Source organism: Dermacentor andersoni, chromosome 8 (genome assembly GCF_023375885.2).
Source record: "Dermacentor andersoni chromosome 8, qqDerAnde1_hic_scaffold, whole genome shotgun sequence".
Classification (NCBI taxonomy): domain Eukaryota; kingdom Metazoa; phylum Arthropoda; class Arachnida; order Ixodida; family Ixodidae; genus Dermacentor; species Dermacentor andersoni.
In genome coordinates this window covers 80325946-80346446 of record NC_092821.1, presented here as the reverse complement: position 1 = coordinate 80346446, position 20501 = coordinate 80325946, and the positions used below count along the sequence as shown (strand labels likewise).

The 20501-nt window shown below is 46.9% G+C and overlaps 1 protein-coding gene across 1 annotated transcript in view; it reads right to left on the bottom strand.

The window, feature by feature from the left end:
- Positions 1–5109: 5109 nt before the first annotated feature.
- Positions 5110–20501, bottom strand: part of LOC129386764 (cytochrome P450 3A13-like) — a 34165-nt gene continuing 18773 nt past the window's right edge. Inside the window, exons 5-6 of the mRNA XM_055074968.2 lie at positions 12122–12287; positions 5110–5392 (exon numbers count right to left, since the gene is read on the bottom strand). Coding sequence (XP_054930943.1) covers positions 5315–5392; positions 12122–12287 — 244 coding nt within the window. The 3' untranslated portion in view covers positions 5110–5314. The remainder of the gene's footprint in view (positions 5393–12121; positions 12288–20501) is intronic.

Here is a 20501-nt window from a genome sequence, read left to right as displayed (position 1 = left end):
TCTTCCCTATCGTACCAACTCACCTGCATCATGTCGGCTGCCAAAGTAAGGTCCATTTAGTTGACAGATTATGCCGTTTGCACAGGTGATGCACTGTTATTTCACAGCGCGGGTGCGCTTGCGCCGAAAAAAATACCTTTTGATTTGTCGACGGTGGGGCCCATTGCCCTCGTGTTGCTGCCGATCAATCGGTAACAGTTATCCAAGGGTTCACCTTTAGAATGCACGGCTAGGAAGTTTACGTGTGGAAAAAATATAAATACATAAAGACGGGCGAAATAAAATGTTTGGTGTTTACCTGTAAAAATTCCTCCAAGGCAGGGATGTGGAGCCAGGAGTGACCGTTTATAACCTTCAACGCGGGCGTGAAGTCACTTTTGGCGGTTGAAAGAACGATATTTGTCACTGATGGTATAACTGAATAACGCCTGCCTAAAGGGTGAGCTAGATTGCACAGCCTATTGGGGCACGAGAGGCGACGTAGCGTAACGCACAAACACTCGCCTCCTGGCGCAGTCGCTCGCTGAGCCGTTGTGATCACATCCAGCATCCTTAAGGCATTATGAAGCCTTGATATGTCATTTTTTTCGAACCGAAAACATGACTTGAAAACACCAGCGCTCAGGGTATTCATGTTCAGGAGTCCATTGGCCGAAAGTGGGTCTCTTCGCGTTGTGCAAGAACCTTAACAGAACAAAATGTCTTCCATTTCCTTCCATTTCTGTTGATTTAGCATTAACGGGTCTTGCAAGATGTTCTGTCTTCTTTTGGTGTCGTAGCGTAGCTGTAGCGGTGCGATTCAACGAAACTTTGTGAGAACAGCGGACGCGTAAATCGAAGATGGATGCCACGTTTGTTTAGGTTGACTGCGTGTTAGATGCACTGACAGAGCAAAATACCTTCCTTTGGCTACAACGCAGCGAACCGGCTTCCTTAATGTAAGGATTACACCTGTGCTAAATGAAATTACAATGTACTGCGGGAAATATCTTGAAACATTGGAGTAATTGCAAAAAAATAATATTTCATTACGGTAATTCTTACAACTTCAGCATTATGTTTATAGCGGCTTTATCGTCTGCGACAAGGTGGCGTGGCAGGCGAGCACATTCGTTTCGGGCTGCTGCTGCTGCTGCCGCCGCAGCCACCGGCGCCACCGCCACTGCTGCTGCTGATGATGATGATTGGTTCAACGTTATCGTACAATCTCAGATATTGTTGTCGCAGTCAAAGTCTGGGCTTGTTGGTAAAGCATATTAGGGGTACAAGCGCTCTATAGTGTGTGCTTTTATTTTGTGTGTCTCGTCGAAATGTTGCGCGAACCCACCTCTAAGAAGATATTGTAACGTGGTAATGACGGTGAATAATACAGCGGTAAAACTGCGAATGACGAAAACAACTTTGCATTGGGCGACCTCGTGCCTACAGAAGCTAGTTACACTCAAAGCACAGCGATACTGACGAACGTGGTCGGCGAACGTCGAAATCTGATCTACTCGGCAAGCGCGTCGGCTTTTATACGTTAGTCATCTCATCGAAGATTCCAGAATAATCGCTGGTACCTGCGTGCATTCTGAAAAGTTTCACACAATTCGCGTCGCGCATACAAGCAATCAGATTAAACAAGGTTCAATGACAACAGATAGTGGATAGAGCCCTCGATAACATTCGAGGTATTACCGATACATGCAGGCGCGTCCTGCGCTGCCCGATGGCATTTCTTGCACTGTGAACGCGGTCACCTAATTAAGATTAACAAGTACAAGATATGTTATCGGTGAAGCATGTTCCATCAATCGCATCATTCGTGGCCACTAATGTGCCGAGCATGACGGCTGGTTAGCTTAGAACTGGCTAGTTACCTAAGTGGGAAAGTAGGCCATGCTGACAAGAGCCGTTTCTGCTCATGATTCAAGTTCAAAGGAAACATGATTGTATATTCATAACCTGAACGTTGGAGGCGATTGTACGAAGCAAAACAAATGGGAACTCGAGTTGCAGACTAATTTTGTCAAAGCGATTTGCCCCCCAAGGAAGAGCAATTAATCATTCGAGTTAATTCTTCGACCTCGCAAAAAGCATTTATCTGGGTTAAAATGCAGCGATTATACAACCATCGTTATCTATATGGGCTTAGAATTCATAGTATCAGACTCCTCCGCCTCCCTGGCATTTTAGACGGGATGAAATGATGCCTCGCTACTTTTCTTTCTTGTTGATGTGCAGAAGGGCACGCAACAATCCTCTCGCGATTATTTTTTGCGGCGTTGTTTTAACCACGTCACCAAAAGAGATCTTGACAAGCGACCGATCTACGCAGCAGACACCGTGATTTCGGAATTGCGTCGCATTAGTAACGAAGAGAGAGCTTGGTGTCGCGGCGTCGTTGCGGCGTTCGTGTCGTGCACATAGCAGGAAATAGATTGATAGGACCGAATCTGTTGCAGGCAAACGTATGTAGCTATACATAGCTGATATAAGCGTCATCAAGAAGAGAGAAAATATTAAGCAGATATAAGCAAAAAGCTTGACTGATAAACCTTTACAGATTACTTGAACAGCTCAAGCATGCAGGGGTGCACTTTATAAACACCGCATTTCGAAAGGGTTGCCAGTAAGTAATCATCGTGGTCATCATCGCCAGTACCGGGCCTCCGCTCTTGTATGGGGAGGTATTCTGTAAGTGTCCACCAAGTGGATATGCGCATTACGTTTGCTGCTGAAGTGTTGGTTTGCTGCGAGCGCCTGTCTCCGTCTGACGCTTACCACAGCCCACCCAATCATAGCTTCAGCAGCTGACGAAACGGGCGTGTCCGCTAGCTTGGGACCTAAAGAATTCCACCCTGGAAAACGCTTTTAGCTGAGGACGTGGCCGTTGGTCAGCACCGTATAAACCTCATCAGTTCTTCTAGCCTCACAGAGGACAATGTTATCCCAGGCAATGCTTGATAAATGCTCAAAGAAACCTGCTAAGCTAGGCGCACGCGATAAGGTTCGTGTGTTGAATCTTGCCACATTCAATTCCCAGTGATGGCCTGTACGGGTCCAGAGATTCTTAGCATCCTCTGCCTCGTAGCAGGCCTTACCGCCACCTTGGTCAGGTGCTCCACAGCCACTGGTGACTGATAGCCATGGGTTAATTGCAAAAGTAATGAGGCTGGTAGCAGCCGAATGCTGCATCGGGGAAGTCAATTCCTGTTCTGGAAAAGAAGTGTGTTGTAAGGAAGCTTAGTGGACCTTGCTAATTTGGTCGCACTTGGATTAGTATAGCTGCATGGCGCTTGGTACATTTATTGCGGGTGTCAGGCGCCACTCCAACCTGAAAATGTAGTGAACTGGAGGCGGACTACCACCTAGGACTTTCAGATTACAAGCACGGTGTCCTACCTGTGTTTCACGCCACCAGTGGGCAGTGGGGATCGGCGGAGAATATCTCAGCAGTCTTCGGTTTCAAGATGTCATTGGCCTGTTCAGTAGCAATGGGGATGAATTAGAACCAATGATTGATGACCTTAACCGAGAAAGCGTAAGAATGAGATTGAAGAATATTATTTGGAAAACGAATGTAATGTTCAATAGCCTGTGAAGAGAACAAGAATTCATGATCGCCATTCAGCATGCGGAATATGGTTTTTAAAGGTCAATCACTCACAGGAGACCCTGTTCATGAGAAGGAAATTTACAGAACAAAAATGAATTGGACTGCATGCGGCCGGCATAAGCAAACCTTGACTGGTAGCTTGGCACTGTTGTTGAAAAGTGTAAGATCACGAGATTTTACTCCAGACAAAATATGGGACAGAAACTTGGAGGTTCAGGGAGAATCTCCAGAACAAGTTAAGGACCGCGCGAAGTTCGTTGGAACGTAAAAATCTTGCCTAACATTACCAGACAAGGAAGACAGCGGTGTGGATCAGGAAGGGAACGGGGATAGCCGATATTATAGTTGATGTTAGGAGAAAGAAGTTGAGCTGGGAAGACCATGTAATACGTAGGGTAGATACTCGGTACACCATAAGTGTTAAAGAATGAGTGCCAAGGGAAGGGAAGCGCAGTCTAGGACGGCAGAAAAAAAAGGTGGGGTGATAAAATTAGGAAATTTGTAGGCGCAAGGTTGGAAACAGCAAGCGCAAAAGAGGATAACTGTAAATTGAAGGGAGAAGCCTTGATGCTGTAGTGGGCATAAAACATAGGCTCCTGCTGTTCGCGATGAAGATTGCAAATTTCACGTTGCATTAATAGCGCTGAAAGAATGATACTCGTACCTAAATGTAGCGGCGGTTTGTTTCGTAGGAGATCTGTCAGTGGGATTTGAAGCGCTCGAGAACGCTGTGCGCATGTTTTTCGGGTGCCTTGGGAGAGCGAAGCGATTCACGGTGTTTAAATGTAGAGATGATGTAGGGTATGTCAGGCTTTATGACCCCGCAAAGGTTGACGTGTTTCGGTTAATAATGGGCTCAACAAAAAGTGCTATATTATCATTGGTACCCTAATTGGAGGCGTTATAGTGAACCCCCAGAAACCTTGCGCGGTGTGCTGGGCGGGCAAGCACTACTAGCAACGTATTACGAGGTCGTGGGGCTTGTCCAGGGTGACGTGTGGAGAAAGCTTAAATTATGGTTTATTATAGGGCTTGTAGATAATTAATAAATACTCCTTCTGTCACCCTTACTTTCCCGATTGGAAACGCGTGCTTCGCTTTTCCGGTCTCCTCAGAACTCAACATGGTACTGGGATTCAGCATATGAGAACGGAGTGCGTGTTCTGGTTGAGCACAATAAAAGTTTAAGACTGCACTGGACTTCGGGCCAGCACCGATTCCTCTGTTCAAATACGCATGCAGAAATGCTTGCATGAGTAAAATGAGCGGATAAAAATTGTAATTTGTCCTGTCTGTCTACTTTTGAGTCAACTTTAAACGATATAATTGATTAATAAGTTCACCTGAGTTGCTATGGATTCTATTCGAATTCCTTCTATGTTTGGTTTCTTGGGATCTTTAGCACAGTTGTTTCAAATTATGTAGGCGTTTGTTACTCAATGTGGAGCGATGATCAGTAATAAACAAGAATGAGCATAACTAAAAACATGCAGTTAAAGACACAGAAGCAACGGGAAACGCTTTATTGGCGAGTGATAGCAGTATGGAGGACCAAGCATAGAAGTCAGACTTTTGAGTACACGCATGCGGTGATTTGTCAGTGTATCTTGCTGTTAAAGCAGAGGCAATCACCTTTTAATCACCTCAAAGTGTAGGCAGTGATAATCAATATGACGTGTTTTTGCCCTCCTCTTCCTTGTATTTTCCTGGACTTTAAAGCTTCTGTAGTTTGACGTATATACCTTCCTTTGGGTAACCCCCCAACATTGAGGTAAAATATTTCGGTGGCCCCTGGAGCAAAACAAAGAATGAAAAGAACATAGAATTGTATCAGTACTTTGCAAACCCAGAGAATATTTGGAACACGGAGAATAGTTTTGTGACCTAATCTATCCTAAAAACAAGCCAAAATTTGCTCATAGTAGGCTTTGTAGGGGGTTCTTGGGCATGGGCACGTGGTGCTAACATTCTATTACTAACGTAAGATTTAGGAGTGACATGACCACTAATGTGACTAGACGTTCATGTTCGGAGTGAATCACCGAAACAAATTCTAGTAACTGTAGTACCTTCGAATGACCCAAATTATGAGGCACGCCAGCGCCGATTGCATTCACGTATTTATTTTATCGCCGTAGATGTCATCTAGCGTTTTACAGAAAGCGCTAGAGTGGTACTTCTGCCATATGGCAGCCGGATATTTGTCCACCATCTAATCATCCAGTGATATTGAGTGCAGCACGTAAGAATTATTATCTAGGAAAATAAATATTGCTGTTATCTCCTACGTATCCAAAGTGTCTCATGGTCTAACAAATATAAGTGATCTAAGTACAAGTGATCTACGGTGCACGAAATGCCCTTGACCATGTATGGTCTGCTGTTCAGCTCAAAATTTTCTGAGTCGTGGAGCGAGATAACTTATCTAGACCTGCGATGAGCCATGTCTGAGTGATACCACCTCCATTTTTAGCATTTTGACGCCTGCGCTGCGTGTCATATTTGTTTTCCTTGGAATTTGGGGTTGTGCTCTGAATTTCACTCCTGTGAAGACGCTTCTCTTCAGCTATGGTGACTGCACAGAGGAAACTGCTCGCATTCAAATGCTTCTTTGTTTCAACAAACTTATACTGCAAAAAAGCACTTGTAGTGTCCATCATTCTACGTCCTTGTTTCTCGCGGTACCTTCGCTTTATATGGAGCCCAACCAACTCGCACAAATGTCAACCGTGCTACAGCAATTCGCTAATTATTTTGCGCTTCTGATGAATGATTTTCACCTACAATTCATAAAACAATGTTCAAAGTGTAATACTAGCAGGTTATAGCTGACTGTCGTCCTCCTTATGTTCAGCCCCGTAAGCTCTCATATTTAAAGGATTTACAGATCCAATTGGTCAAGTAGGAGTTAACTCCTTCCTTTTCTTAGAGTGAGTGGTCAAGTACCAGGTAAATCCTCCCTTTTCTTGGCATTATGTGCACCCTCACGGAATCACGAACCATACTGCATCACGTGACACACGGCGAAGGCACAAGCTCACAAAGGTGTCAGTGGTAAATCGGCGACGTATAATGGTTGAACAAGTGCATGATAGCGTTTTCTCTAGCCGGTGACTCATCCATTGGTTGATGATATAGGATGTATGGTTCGCTGAGGGCGACGCCTCTGCTGTGGCTGCCGTTGATTTTAGAGCAAGCTTAGCCCGGGTCAACTCTGATTTCCCTATTCAAATACGCATACAACACAAAAATGCTTATGAGACAACCACAGAACCAATTTAAATACCGTTTGTTGAATTCGAATGTGAATGTTAGCTGAAAGAAAATATAGGAAGTGCAATTCGGAATTTGCATCTCATAGTTATTATAAAATGCTGAAAATGTTAAGCACCAAAAAGGTAAGAGCATGAAAGAAAAAAATATGAAACTTTTGACAAATAGGAGACATCACAGTTCCGTGAATGAAACTGGTACAACCTCTGAAGCGGAAAAATTGAGACAAATATAAAGTCACAAGTTCACATTAAGTATCAGAATGTTTACGATGGCCATACAAATGTCTTACTGGCAAAGTGTTGGTGTATATCAAACGGGTGTATAATATATCAATTTTTGCGGCTTTAGGTGTAATAGCAGGTGCCGTTAACGTAAATGTGATATTGTTTCTTATTGCTCAGATACTTAATTGCACACTGGTCACTCCAGCCTCATGATGTATTGCCATTAGCAAATTTTCTTGTAAACACAATTGTTGAGGTGAATGGAAAACTTTTTTTGCTATGGTTACTAGGCTATAACTCCTTCGTTTCAGTGCCACAATGGTCATAAAATTCAATGCACTGGCTGTAGAGGAAAAACGTTTCGCCCCCTTTCATTTACTTAATAAGGAACTCCCGTGATAAACCTTCGTCCTAATGATGATTGATTGATTGATTGAAAACTTTATTGTTCCACCGAGCAGGGGTCCCCGCAGTGGCGTAGCAACGGGGGGGGGGGGGGGGGCCGGGGGGCCGTGGGCCCCGGGTGCAAGGGGCGAGAGGGGGGGGGGGGGGGTGCCATGCGCCTTTTTACCGGCTTGACTGGGCGCAAACGCCAAAGAATGCTCCGGTATCCAGTAGCCCCAGCTCATGTGCCCGATGCGTTGCGCCGCAGAATTGTCGGCTGCAGCTCTATCAAGAACCCACAAAATCATTGCACGAATGTGCGGGCTAAAAAATTTCATTCGCAAAATGGTCGCTAAACTACTCGCCTTTGCAGAACGTTTCATGTGGGGTGCGTTCGTGCTGAGTGTTCATGCTGAGAGCAGGCGTCGCTAAACATACAGTCAGGCGTTGTAAGGCGTTGAGGCTCTTGGGTCCCGCTTCCGTTCAGAACGCGCAGCGAAGACGAACAAAGGCAGCAGAAAGGGGGCGTTCAACCAGCGCGCCCGGCGCTCGCGTTTACGGCGAAGCGTTTGTTGAGAGTGACGTTGCATAAGTGTGGCCGTCAAAAGTCGCGAATGGCGATTCTCTGGATCGTCTTCAGACACGGTGCGGCCGAAGAGTTTGGCGGCGTGTGACTCGACAGGCGGGCGCCTCGATGTTCAGCTGCTCGCTGTTACTTCCCCTCTCCCGCTCGCTCCGAGAAGCCTCTGCGACACCTGCCGTTATGTTTCACGCTTTCCTTCCTACCCTCGAAAGTTTCAGAAAACTGTTGTTATTGTGTGACTTCATGTCATAAGTACAGTGTCTGTGTCAGCTGCACAGAATTAAAAAAAAACGTGAATTTTGTAAGGATATTTCCGGATATTCTATGAAGTTATGTGTCTGTGATTACTAGGAACTCGGTAGCGTGCAAAATATGGCAGGTAAGTAATAACCATATCCTTAATAATCCCCTAATTAGTACTTATAGAGGAAGCACTTCAATTCCAGAATGGAGGATTCAAAGTCATATTATTAACTCAACAAAAGCTTCTTAAACAAAATCGTTTTGGGTGCTACAAACTACAGTACTTTGGCACTGCGGGTGGCGCCCAGTATGGCAGTAGCGAAAGAAATATGAAATAGTGGGACCAGTGAGATTGATCCCTCAACCCTCTCCATTGCGAGTGCAGACCAACAGGTTTCGCTGGCACGGGCTTCATCGCGGTCTTGTTTTTTTTTATGGTGACGCCAAGAATCGACGCGAAGCGTGCTCTATTCTGTTCCCAATCTTTTGGTGGTATACCGCAGCTCGGATAATCACGTTTGTCCGTATAGCAGCAAATAAAAACAAGGCTTTATTGATTAGAATGAAGAGAACTCGTAATTGTCATAGCATTGGCGCCCGCGCAGCAGGGAGGCAGGTGGCGTTTTCCGTTTTTCTAATATGGTGGGGAGATCAGCGTCACTGAGACACAATTTAATTTTCGTTTTCGTTCAGGGCTGCCCACAGCCAAAATACTGCGGGCCATAGTACCTACGACGATTTATGTGAAGTTGTTGTTGGGCAAGATATGAATGTCGGCCTTCAATTTTGCAAATACAATGTTGCTGCAAAAATTGGTAATTAAAACTTTATAATTTTTTTTTGCTTGTGACGTAAGCCGTATTTGCCACGATACGGCATTTGTATTTATTTATTTGTTTATTTATTTATTTATTTATTGGTTGCCAAGCTTTATAGTCTGACAGAAGATGTGCACATGCGCTTGTCACAAGTTATCAGCGTAGCACCATGCGGTTTTTGGCGCAGAAAAAACAGGGTGTATTGGCCTCGAGCTCCACCACTAGAAAAGCTGGCGCCACCGTCGGCGAGACGTGCTATTAGGGATCACGCGGACATAGCGGCCGCGTCGGCTGCTTCGGGAGCGCCGAAGCGAGCTGGAAACGAGAGTTTAAGTTCCCTCGTACGCTGCGGTCCTCATTTAGTGACGAGATTTTCCCGCTTCGAGTGTCTCCTTTACAACGATTGAACGCACTATAATAGGTAGTGGCTGCCTTTGAAGGCGCGCAACATGGTAGGCTACTGCTCGGTAGCCCGGTGTCAGCCTTATTCATACGTAGCCGCAGGAAAAGAAGCTGCGTGAAGCTTGGCTCGCGAAACATAAAACCGGCAAACAGTCATCAGCTACAACTCGGGTATGCAGCAAGAGCAGACGCGAGGAAGATTTCTGCTACGGCACCGGGTCTGCGATAACGCGCACTGAGACGCTCGCCCGAGTCCGCTGCACGACTAATTTCATGACGGTTTGGTCTATGAACTTGTCGATGCTATAGGTACTGGCAAGAGAGAGAGAGAGAGAGAGAGACAAGGGAAGGAAAGGCAGGGAGGTTAACCAGACTGAGTCCAGTCTGCTACCCTACACGTGGGGAGGGGAATGGGGAGTGAAAAAGAGTAGATACTGGCGAGTTCACTGGAGTGGAAAGGGAGCGGTAAGAAGCACATTAAAAAAAAAAGCATGGCATATGGTCATGTTTGTGTTGTGAAACAATGCACTGGATTACAAAAAAAGCAGCAGCGGGAAATCGCACGCTGAAAACACTGATAAACATACAGTGCGACGTAACTCGAGAAATAATATTGAAACGTCCAAGAATTTAGAAAAAAAAAAGATTAAATCGTCGCGACGGCGCATCACAATCCCCGTAGGCGTCGAAGTCTCTACAATGAAATCATTTTTGAACAGCTCTGATAACGCCCACGCAACAATGGTTGCTTGTATACTGTCAAACGCTCATATTATGCGGCCTAAAGCTCATGGCCAGTGGCGTAGCTAGGTCGCCTGGCACCCGGGGCCCATAGGTCTTCTGGCACCCCCCCCCCCCCCCCCACCCTCCCGTCTGTAGTCGAGGAAGGCGAGGATATCGACAATTTCCGGGTTTCAGCACCAGTACAGCCGCCTTGGATACCGTGCACGTCCCCCGGGTCCCCCTCTCCTACGCTTTCTTTCCCAGAGCGCGAATGCAGCAGGTATTGGCGGCGAGGAGTTAGGGAGTCGCCATCCATCGGAAGCGCCTCGCTGGCGTAGTATGAGGGATCACGCGGCGCGCTCCTCATAGGTTTTGCTGTCAGCGCTCACTGAAAACACCACATGGGAGCTCTCCCGCACATTTCTGTAAGTACTTTCGAAACGAGAGAAGGTTTTTACTGTCTAAATTATAATCTTGGGCAAACTGAAAGCACAGAATCGTTTACAGACGCTATCTCTTTGCCGAATACGTACAGTGAACGCCACTGTGCGCGGTCGCCGCGATGGAGTCTCCCGAAGAAGCTTCTTGCGTGAAAGGTAGGCAAACGCTGAGAGCAAACTATGTGAAATATGTTCGTATAGTGTTTGTATAACTAAATGGAGCGTAATAGAATGAAGCCTCAATGCAGCAATCGCACAGCTTCGCAGCGACCGACTGCGCGTCTGCATGCTTGTCCGGGCACTGTTTCGCTTTCGCCGCGTGCGCGTTTTCGCACCGTGCCATGAGCAGTGGCGTAGCAACAGGTGGGGCCGGGGGGCCATGGGCCCCGGATGCACGGGGCCAATAAGGGGGGGGGGGGGTGTCATATACGTCTGAAGACACCCGAAAATTGTCGATATCCTCGCCTTCCTCGACTATACCCGGGATGGGGGGGGGGGGGGGGTGAAAGAAGAGCTAAGGGCCCCGGGTGCCAGACGACCTAGCTACGCCACTGGGTGCCCGCCTCTTAACCTACACTTAGGGAAGGGGGGAGGACGAAGCAGTCCCCGAGCGTTGAGGACGGTGAGTCTTCACGGCCTCAACGGCCAGGCGGATTGCTCGACGCTGGTCGTCTTCAGCCTCGCTCTGGAGCAAAGCCTCCCAGGCTTCTTTACTGTCAATGTTTTTCTTGGCCCCTGGGGAGCCAGCACACTCCCATATTAAATGCCTAGCGTACCTTTTTGCTTACAAATTTTGCATAGGGCGTTGTTATAGTCCCTCGTCTGTGTTAAGTAGATGCAATGTCGTGATGTATAATTGTTTCCCTGGAGGCGTCGCCAAATGCGAGCGTCCTCCAGAGAGAGAGACCGATGCGGAGGCGGAAAGATTCTTCTTTCGGCTTTGTAGTGATCGACAATTTCCCTGTACGTGATCATGCTATTTTTTATACCTGGAACTGGCTGCTCTAGAGTTGCCCGGTGGTAGAGTGCTCGGGCGAGCTCGTGAGCGGCTTCGTTTCGTTGCCTGGGACTTCTTCATGGGCCGGTACCCAAATAAAAGTCCCTCCTGGGAGGGTTTTTGAGTAGAACGTGGAGGGCTTCTTTCGAGATTCTGCCTTTGTTAAAATTTCGGATAGCTAATTTGTTATCGCCTAATATTACTCTCGCTTTTGTACCCGCACAAGCGAGCGCTACTAAGGATGAAGCCTTGTTTGTTCACAAAATGCGTCATGGCAGGTGATATCGCGATGCTAAAGCAGCGTGTCGGTCATGGGCCACTAGCCATGGCTCTGACGCATGCTAGTCTACCTGAACAAATGGCAGGCTGCGGGGCTTCAATACTTTTGTTTGAAGAATTAGGGGAACCGCGGTCGCTGAGTGGTACTCACATTTTTGTACATGCCGCTAGGCAGTAACCTGTACCGCATCACAAGCATGGCCAGCGCGACCATGAACTCCACCCGGGCGAGAGCCGCTGCTATGCACGTGCGCGGTCCAAGTCCGTAGGGCAAGTACGAGAAGGGATGTATGCGCTCCTTGTTTGCCTTGCTGAATCTGTGGCAGCGTGTAGTGTGGAGAACGAAATGCGATAAATACGCTGCAAGAAGTAAATTTGAACAAAAAAACAAAGAATTTCTATTTTTATGGAACCTTTAGCTCAATGAACGCCAGATTATTTCCATTGTTAAGTTTATGGCCAGAACAGATGCTTTCCCTATTTTAACACGATTGGCCCAGACACGGTAAAGTGAAAGATTTTTCAATACTGTGAGGGAAATGAAATTTCTTCGTCTCTTTACTATACTTATTAACATTTGTGCGGTGGTTCTACAACCAGGGAAGTATAGGCAGACGCATTTGATATGCGCAAGCCAATTGGTCCTAGTTTCTTAGTAAGATAGAGTTGCACTCAGGGCGTATTATGCTGCTCAGAGCGTAGCTATGCAAACTTGTAGAATGGGTGGTTAGATGCGTCGCGTAGTCGCTGGTGTGTGGGCGCCACCTGTATTGTCGATGGTTACATCTCATACGTTTACGTATTACGTGATTATTTGTACATGTGTCACTTGCGACAATGATATATCAGCATTTGACTCTTTCGTACCACACGAAAGCTGAATCCATAAGGGGAGTAAAAGTTAGTCACATAGTGAAACAAACTATCTAAGCATTCTTTTCAGTAAAAAGATGAAAAGGAAGGCAATTGTTATTATTTTCGCGATACCACAGAAAAACAAGCTAAAAGAAAACAGTAGAGAATAGAAAAGACATGCTAAAAATTTCCACAATTTTGTTTATTTTCACAATAGAACATCGGCAGGCCTCATCTCGAGATGACAGTCAATAGTAATGCGATTAACCTGCAGGCAAGCTAGCGACGCGTCTAATTAGTCAACACGATTCGGTTGCGCAAGAAACAAAAAGATCACAGAGCAACGAGAGGAAAGGACCCCCACATGCACAAATAGAAATTATTCTGGCACACTACTGAAGTCACGTTTTTTTTATTATCTGGAATGTTCATTCTGAGACTTTTTTTGTTTCGCTTATATACGATATACACTTTCTCCAGTATCGGTGCAGTTTGCTGTGGAACTCACGGTCCACAGCCAGCAATTAGCAAGATGGCGTGACGAAAACTATGACGACCACGCAGAGCCGATAATCGAAAGGCGAATACTGAGTGGCATCATTGGAAAGGCAAACCCAGTAGGAGAACCACGACTTCACGACAACGTGATGGCCATGATATAACGAGGGGCGCTATAACGCAGAACTGTTCCAAACATCTCTGTTCTAATTCTGCAATCATCCCACACTGATTGGTCAAAAAGTTTTTTGGACCACCCCCACTTCACCTGTCTGTCACGTGGCATCACGAAAACCGTGATAGCCACCCATCTGATATGACGTGTACACACTGTTTCTGCATGATTTGATCGAACAAAAGTAAAACAGTTATTTCTGATTCGACCCCTTTCCGGCATTAGCCCTCGGCTATTCGTCAAAAATTTTTGGACCGCACCCATTTCACCTGCCTATCACGCGACTTCACAAAACCGCAAAGACTCCCCATGTCAAATCGACGTGTATGCGTTTAAAATGCATTAATGTGCCGAACAAAACTGAATTTTCTTCCGAATAGCCGCAGGCTGCTCCGTTCCGAAAGAAATGTAAGATGGCTGCCGCCGATCGCTCAGGCAATGTCGACTCGCACCTCCCGAAGAGCATGGGTTTATTTGCGTATAATAAAACTTTTTTTCCGTGGCCTTGTAACGTCATCGAGCACTTTCGGCACGTTTAGTACCTTGTTCTGCCAACTATTCTTTGCTGAGGATTCGTTTCAGCGCCATTCTTCAGCTTCCGTTGCATGCCGCCGCGATTTTTGACTAGCCCCCCCCCCCCCCCCCCCCCCCAAGCTATGTAAGGGAAAGCGGACAAATCACAGACGCCGGCACCACCCTCTAGACCGGGTAATCGATTTTCAATGCAGTGGCTCGGATTCATCGAATCTCTCGCCCCTTGAGTGTGCTCTGGTCTCTTGGTAGCCAAGTAATAAGACAAGCCGCTCAGCATAGGCAATGTTATTCGCTTTTCAAGCCAACAAAAGTGACCTCCTATGAACGAGGATAGTGTTGATTTGTCTGTTCAGACAACCCTTGGGCTGGTCGCCCGATACTTGCGTCGGCGGTTACGCAAATTTGATGTCATTGCGTAATGACAGCATGGGAAGAGTGGCACGACTACAATTGAACGGCCACAGCGTGAGCATGCTGACGTTATGACAATGAATGCATGATGAATGTATGACGCTGAAGGCGTGACAAGAGTCAGATGACAAAAGTGAAATGAGGACGATGAAACGACTACGTCAGCCTCACGAACACGTACCTAGTGGCCCAAGCTATAGGAGAATTTGAAGCACTGTGTCGGCATAAAACGCGAGATGAGTCAAATGACTAGCCAAGAATGACTACGATGGACAAGGCCGCAACGGCGTTATGATGATGGTAAGACACAAATGCATGACGACTGTATGATGACGACGGTGTGAGGGCGACAGCATGACGACAATTGGATGACAAAGTTGGAATGATGGCACTCTAACGACTGCGACGGTGTCACGACCACGAGCACGGAGCTAGTGGATCCAGCTGTTAGACAACTTACACAGCTTTATCGGCGTAGTTGGCTTGATGATAACGGCATGACGAGAGTCAGATGACGCAGCGAGAATGACAATGAGAGAGAGACAGAGAGAGAGAGAGAGGGCTCTTTATTAGAAAAACAGAGAATTTTGCCGGCGCGTATATAACCGCTGGCATGCTACTCTGTATAGGGATGGGGAATGGGATGAAAAGATTCCAGAAAAGAGTGGGAGAAAAAAAGAATAAAAGTAAATATGAAATGTCCGAGTGAACCTGATACTAATATTTACAGGTGACATGGCGGGTAAATTCAGGCTTTTGTATAGGAAGGAAGCAATTTTTAAAGCTTTCCTATTTGACCAATTTCTGTGAGGTATTTGAACAATAAATCCAAAACCCGTCGCTGTTTTGAAGGGCTGGGCATTGGATCTATGATGCTCGGTAACGTTAACGGTTCGTGGCAAATCATGTCCATTTGGTGCTCTAAAAATTGTCTCTCGTCGCGGTACGCGGGACATTCTAGTAATATGTGCTCAATTGTCTCTAAGTTGCGACAGTTATCACAGTATGGGTTAGTGGTTAATCCTATGCGGTACAGATAATTATTCGTGTATGCCACGTTCAGTCGAAGACGATGGTACAATGTCTCTAAGTGTCGAGGAAGTGGTCGTGGAATTTTCGGTCTTATATCTGGGTCGATGTAACGTAGGAAGTTATCTTGGTGAAGCGGCAGATTCAAGATGGAGTCTTTTTCTTGATAGGCATATTTTTTGGCATGTTTGAAGCGTCGGCTTTTGTAAAATATGTTCTTTTGAACTTGCGGTATTGGAGTCCATTTCTGGCAGCTTCGTCCGCTCTTTCATTTCCCGAAATGCCGGCATGGCCAGGTATCCACTGGAAGTTTATGCAATGCCCAGCAATGTTAGCCCTGTGGTGAAGATAAGCAATGTCAAATGCTGCTGGTTTATTATTGCAACGCTTGTGCCTGTTCCACATACTTTGTAGGGCTGCTTTTGAGTCTGTGAAAATCACCCATGTCTTTGGCGGTTGCTGTCGAAGTACATACACAAGGGCCTCCGTAATGCCATATAGCTCCGCTGAAGTAGATGATGTCGCTCGCTCAGGACAATGATGAAATGACCATGATGGCATCACGACCATGATGACATACCCAGTCGCCCTAACTGGATGACAGCTTGGGCTGCTGTGTTGGCGTAAGCTAGATAGATAGAGAGAGAGAGAGAGAGAGAGAGAGGAAGACGGAAAGGCAGGGAGGTTAACCAGACTGAGTCCAGTTTGCTACCCTACACGTGGGGAGGGGAATGGGGAGTGAAAGAGGGAGAGAGAGAACTTAGGTGTAGGATGTCTACAGTCGGGCACTCAAGTCTGTTGCCCTCAGGTAGCGAAAAAGCGCTCGAACTGCTTTCTGGGCCAATGAACTGTGAGGCCAGGCTCCCAAGATCTTCGCTTCCGTAAATGGCCTGTCATCCAGTCTATTTAGGGCACACTGGAGAGTCTCGCGTTGATTATCGAAGCGAGAACAGCGGCACAGAAGGTGACTGATGGTCTCTTCACACTTGCACTTAGCGCACATTGGTGAATCCGCCATTCCAATACGATAGCTGTAGGAGTTGGTGAATGCTACTTCTACCCACAGCCGACACAGCAGTGTTGCGTCACGTCGTGGAAGGTTCGCTGGTAATGTAAGTTTCAGTGATGGGTCGAGGCTGTGTAAACGACAATTAGAGTTCTGTGGTGTATGCCAGCAACCTAACGTGATTGTACGAGCGAGATTGCGAAGCTCTCTTGCAGCATCGACTCTGGATAAAGGTATAAGGAGTGTCGGTGAGCCAGCCTGGGCGCGTCGGGCAGCGTCATCGGCGAGGTGATTACCAACGATGCCACAATGTCCCGGCAGCCACTGAAATATGATATCATGTCCTCTTTCAGAAGCGCAATGGCAGGTTTCGTTGATTTGTGACACAAGCTGTTCATAATTGCCACGTCGTAAACTTCGCAAGCTCTGGAGGGCTGCTTTCGAGTCACAAAATATTGCCCATTTGTTGGGCGGTTCTTTTTCAATGTATTCGACAGCAGCGCGAAGAGCGGCCAGTTCAGAGCCTGTAGATGTCGTTACGTGTGATGTCTTAAACTTGATGACGACCGATTGAGATGGTAGAACAACGGCGCCCGTAGAATTTTCCGAAACGGAACCATCCATGTAAACATGAATTTGTTTATCGTATGAACAATGCAGAAGTTCCAATGTCATCTGCATGAGAGCCGAGGTGGTCAGGCTAGCTTTCTTCACTATTCCTGGAACAGCAAGGTACACTGGAGGCTTCTTCAAGCACCACATAGGGGACGGCGTTCTTGTTGCGGGTGAGTGCCTCAAAGACAAAGAGTGCCGGTTAGCCGCAATTGATCTGGAGAACGCTGCCCTGGGTCTTTTCTCAGGCAAGCGAGCGAGATGGTGGTCAGGGACTCTGGATATACCTATGGCGAACATGGACCCGGAGTGCGTCGATATCTATATAGGTCCTTATTGGGTGGTCTCTCGTGGTGGCAATTGTTGCCACGGTTGAAGCATTTCGAGGTAGCCCCAGACATGTTCGAAGGTCTTGGCCTTGAATGCTCTGTAGGACATGGATGTTAGTTTTGTTAGCATTGGACAGCACTGGTGTGCTGTATCGCAAGTATCCCAGGAAGAGCGTCCTGTATAGTTGAAGCATAGATGCCACGGATGTGCCCCACGTTTTACCAGCAAGAAACCTTAGTATATGGGAGATAGAAGTAAGCCTCTTCTTCAAATATGTGACGTGGGGGCTCCATGAAAGGTCTCTGTCTATAATAACGCCTAGGAATCAGTGAGTTTTTGCGTAGGAAATTGGTTGGTGGTCAATAGAAATGGGGTACCAGGTCATGGGCTTGTAGGTAAAGGCGACTAAGGCGCACTTCTCGGTCGAAATGCTGAGGCCTTGCGCACGCAGGTACGATGATGTTAGGGTCACTGCTTTTTGGAGCCTTGCACGCACCTGGAGACGTGTAACTGACGAGGCCCATATGCACATGTCGTCAGCATATATGGAAAGGTTTACTGTATGTGGTAGAACGTCGACAAGGCCAAGGATTGCAAGGTTGAACAAAGTTGGGCTAAGAACCCCACCCTGAGGGACACCACGGTAAGTGTAATGGTCAGCAGTTCGGCCATCTGCACTGTGCACAAAGAAGTGTCTTTTGAATAGATAGCTCCGAATCCACCGAAACATGCGTCCACCTATTCCATTATTTTCCAGAGCATCAAGGATGGCCTCATGCGTTACATTATCATAGGCGCTTTTCACGTCGAGGAATAGCGCAACCGATATACGCTTGTGGTGTTTTTCCTATTGTACAGACGAGACTAGGTTGATGACGTTGTCAATAGAGGAACGGCCTCTTCTAAAACCAGCCATGGCATCGGGGTATACGTTGTGGCGCTCAAGATACCATTCTAGGCGGGTGAGAATCATTCTTTCCATCACCTTCCCAACACAGCTGGACAGCGCAATGGGTCGGTAGGACGCTAGGTGAAGTGGCGACTTTCCAGGCTTCAGGAGTGGTATCAAGCGGCTGGACTTCCACCGTTCAGGAACGACGCCATCATTCCATGACTGGTTATAACATTCCAGCAGTCTGCTTCGGCCATCTTCACCTAGGTGGCATAAAGCAGCGTAGGTGATGCCGTCTGGTCCTGGCGACGATGAGCGCCTGCATGAGGCCAGAGCAGCGTCCAATTCCTCAAGTGAGAAGGACACATTCAATTCTGGGAAGCGTGTCGCAGGAACCTCACCCAGAATTTCACTATTGATGGTGACTACACTGCCCGCAATCTTCACACAGAAATCTTCGGCTATATCGACCTGTGAGCGGCCTTGATGGAGGGCTAGGGCTGAGAATGGGTGTCGTTGCTGTGGAGACGAGCCAAGGCCGCGCACCGTCCTCCATATGATAGACAGTGGCTTGCGGGGGTCAAGTAATTCGCAGAACGTCTTCCACCGTTGTTCTTCCGACCTGTCCATACGACGTTGGATTTTCTTCTGTATACGTCGAGCGACTCTAAGGTCATGAATTGACTTCGTGCGCCTGTATCGCCTCTCGGCTCTTCTGCGAATCGTTCGAAGTCGCTCAAGTTCCATGTCAAAATCCGTACGTTTTTTAGCGGATGTAAATGTGTACTTAGACGATTCCAGTACACTTGTAATAAGGTTTTCAATGGTGCCGGTAAATCGTTCTTTGCATGCCTCTTCCACCTTTGTCTTGTACGTTGACCACCTTATATATGCTTGTCGGGAAGTACAAGAGGAGAAGCTTCCAAATCCAGTGATACTTAAGTAGGTGGGAATATGGTCACTACCATGAGTCTCGATGTCAGAGAACCATCGAACATTTTGACCAAGTTGCCGTGACACCAAGGTCAAGTCTAAGCAACTGCTATAGTTCGAACCACGCAAGTACGTCGGACTGCCATCGTTCATAATGCTAAGTTCGTGGTCGGAAGCAAATTTCACAAGTTTCCGGCCCCTGGAATCTATTCTGGAGCTTCCCCAAGCCAAGTGATGAGCATTAAAGTCTCCCGTGATAATCCAGGCTCCAGTAGTCGCCGTCAGGATGTCTCGCAATCGGTCGCCGTCGAACCGACTATATGAGGATATGTAGGCGCCGATAAGGGTGAAGTCCACTTTATTCTTTGTAATGCGGAGACACACGTATTGGTTTCCATCATGAGGCTGCACTGATGCACTGCAATGATATAGTGGATGCCACTTACAGAACCGCGGCGTCTGTTCTTGATGCAGAGCTATATTGTGAAGTTCATGCTTCTATATTTTCCAAACTTTTAAGCTTATAAACTTCTTAAAAAAATATTCAAGACCAACACCCGAAGTTCACTTTGCCAGTCACTATAATTCTTCGTTTTCTCTCAAATGGACGGAATTTCATTAAGATTGGTCCAGGGATTAGGTTAGAAAAATGTGTTCCCGGTTTTCATGTATTTGAATAGGGTGCGTCGGTGTTGGGCCCGAGCTAAAGCTTCCTGTAAATCGCGCCTTTTTCATTTGGCCTTTGCAGTATGGTACACACTAGCACTTGCTGCAGAACAGCGAAGACACTCGTGTACTTAAATTTAGGTGTGCGCTAAAGAACGCCGGGTGGTCCCAATTTCCGGAGTCCCGCACTGCGGCGTAAGTCATAATGAGATCGTGGTTTTGGCATGTAAGACCCCGCAATCTTTTTTCACTTGCTGCAGAACGAATCGCAATGCTCCACCACAAAATCTCAGCTGAGTGCCATCGATGAGTCGTCGTTTAGGAGATGGCATTTCATCAGCTTAATACCCGGAGATATGGGGTTGCCGCTGACCAGGCAACGACGGCCTACAGGTGCAGGTTTGCTTCCAGTGTCCATCTCAGCTTGCATCTGTGTCCCGTGGTCATCCAGTATAATACTTTGCAGTTGTTTCTGGTCGGGTTGAATCGCACGCCAGTGTCGACGAAAGAGATGCACCGATGTCTTGGATGACAATAAAAGAATGGAGTTTGTGGGTCGGTGCCTATGATCAAATACATACATGCGTAAA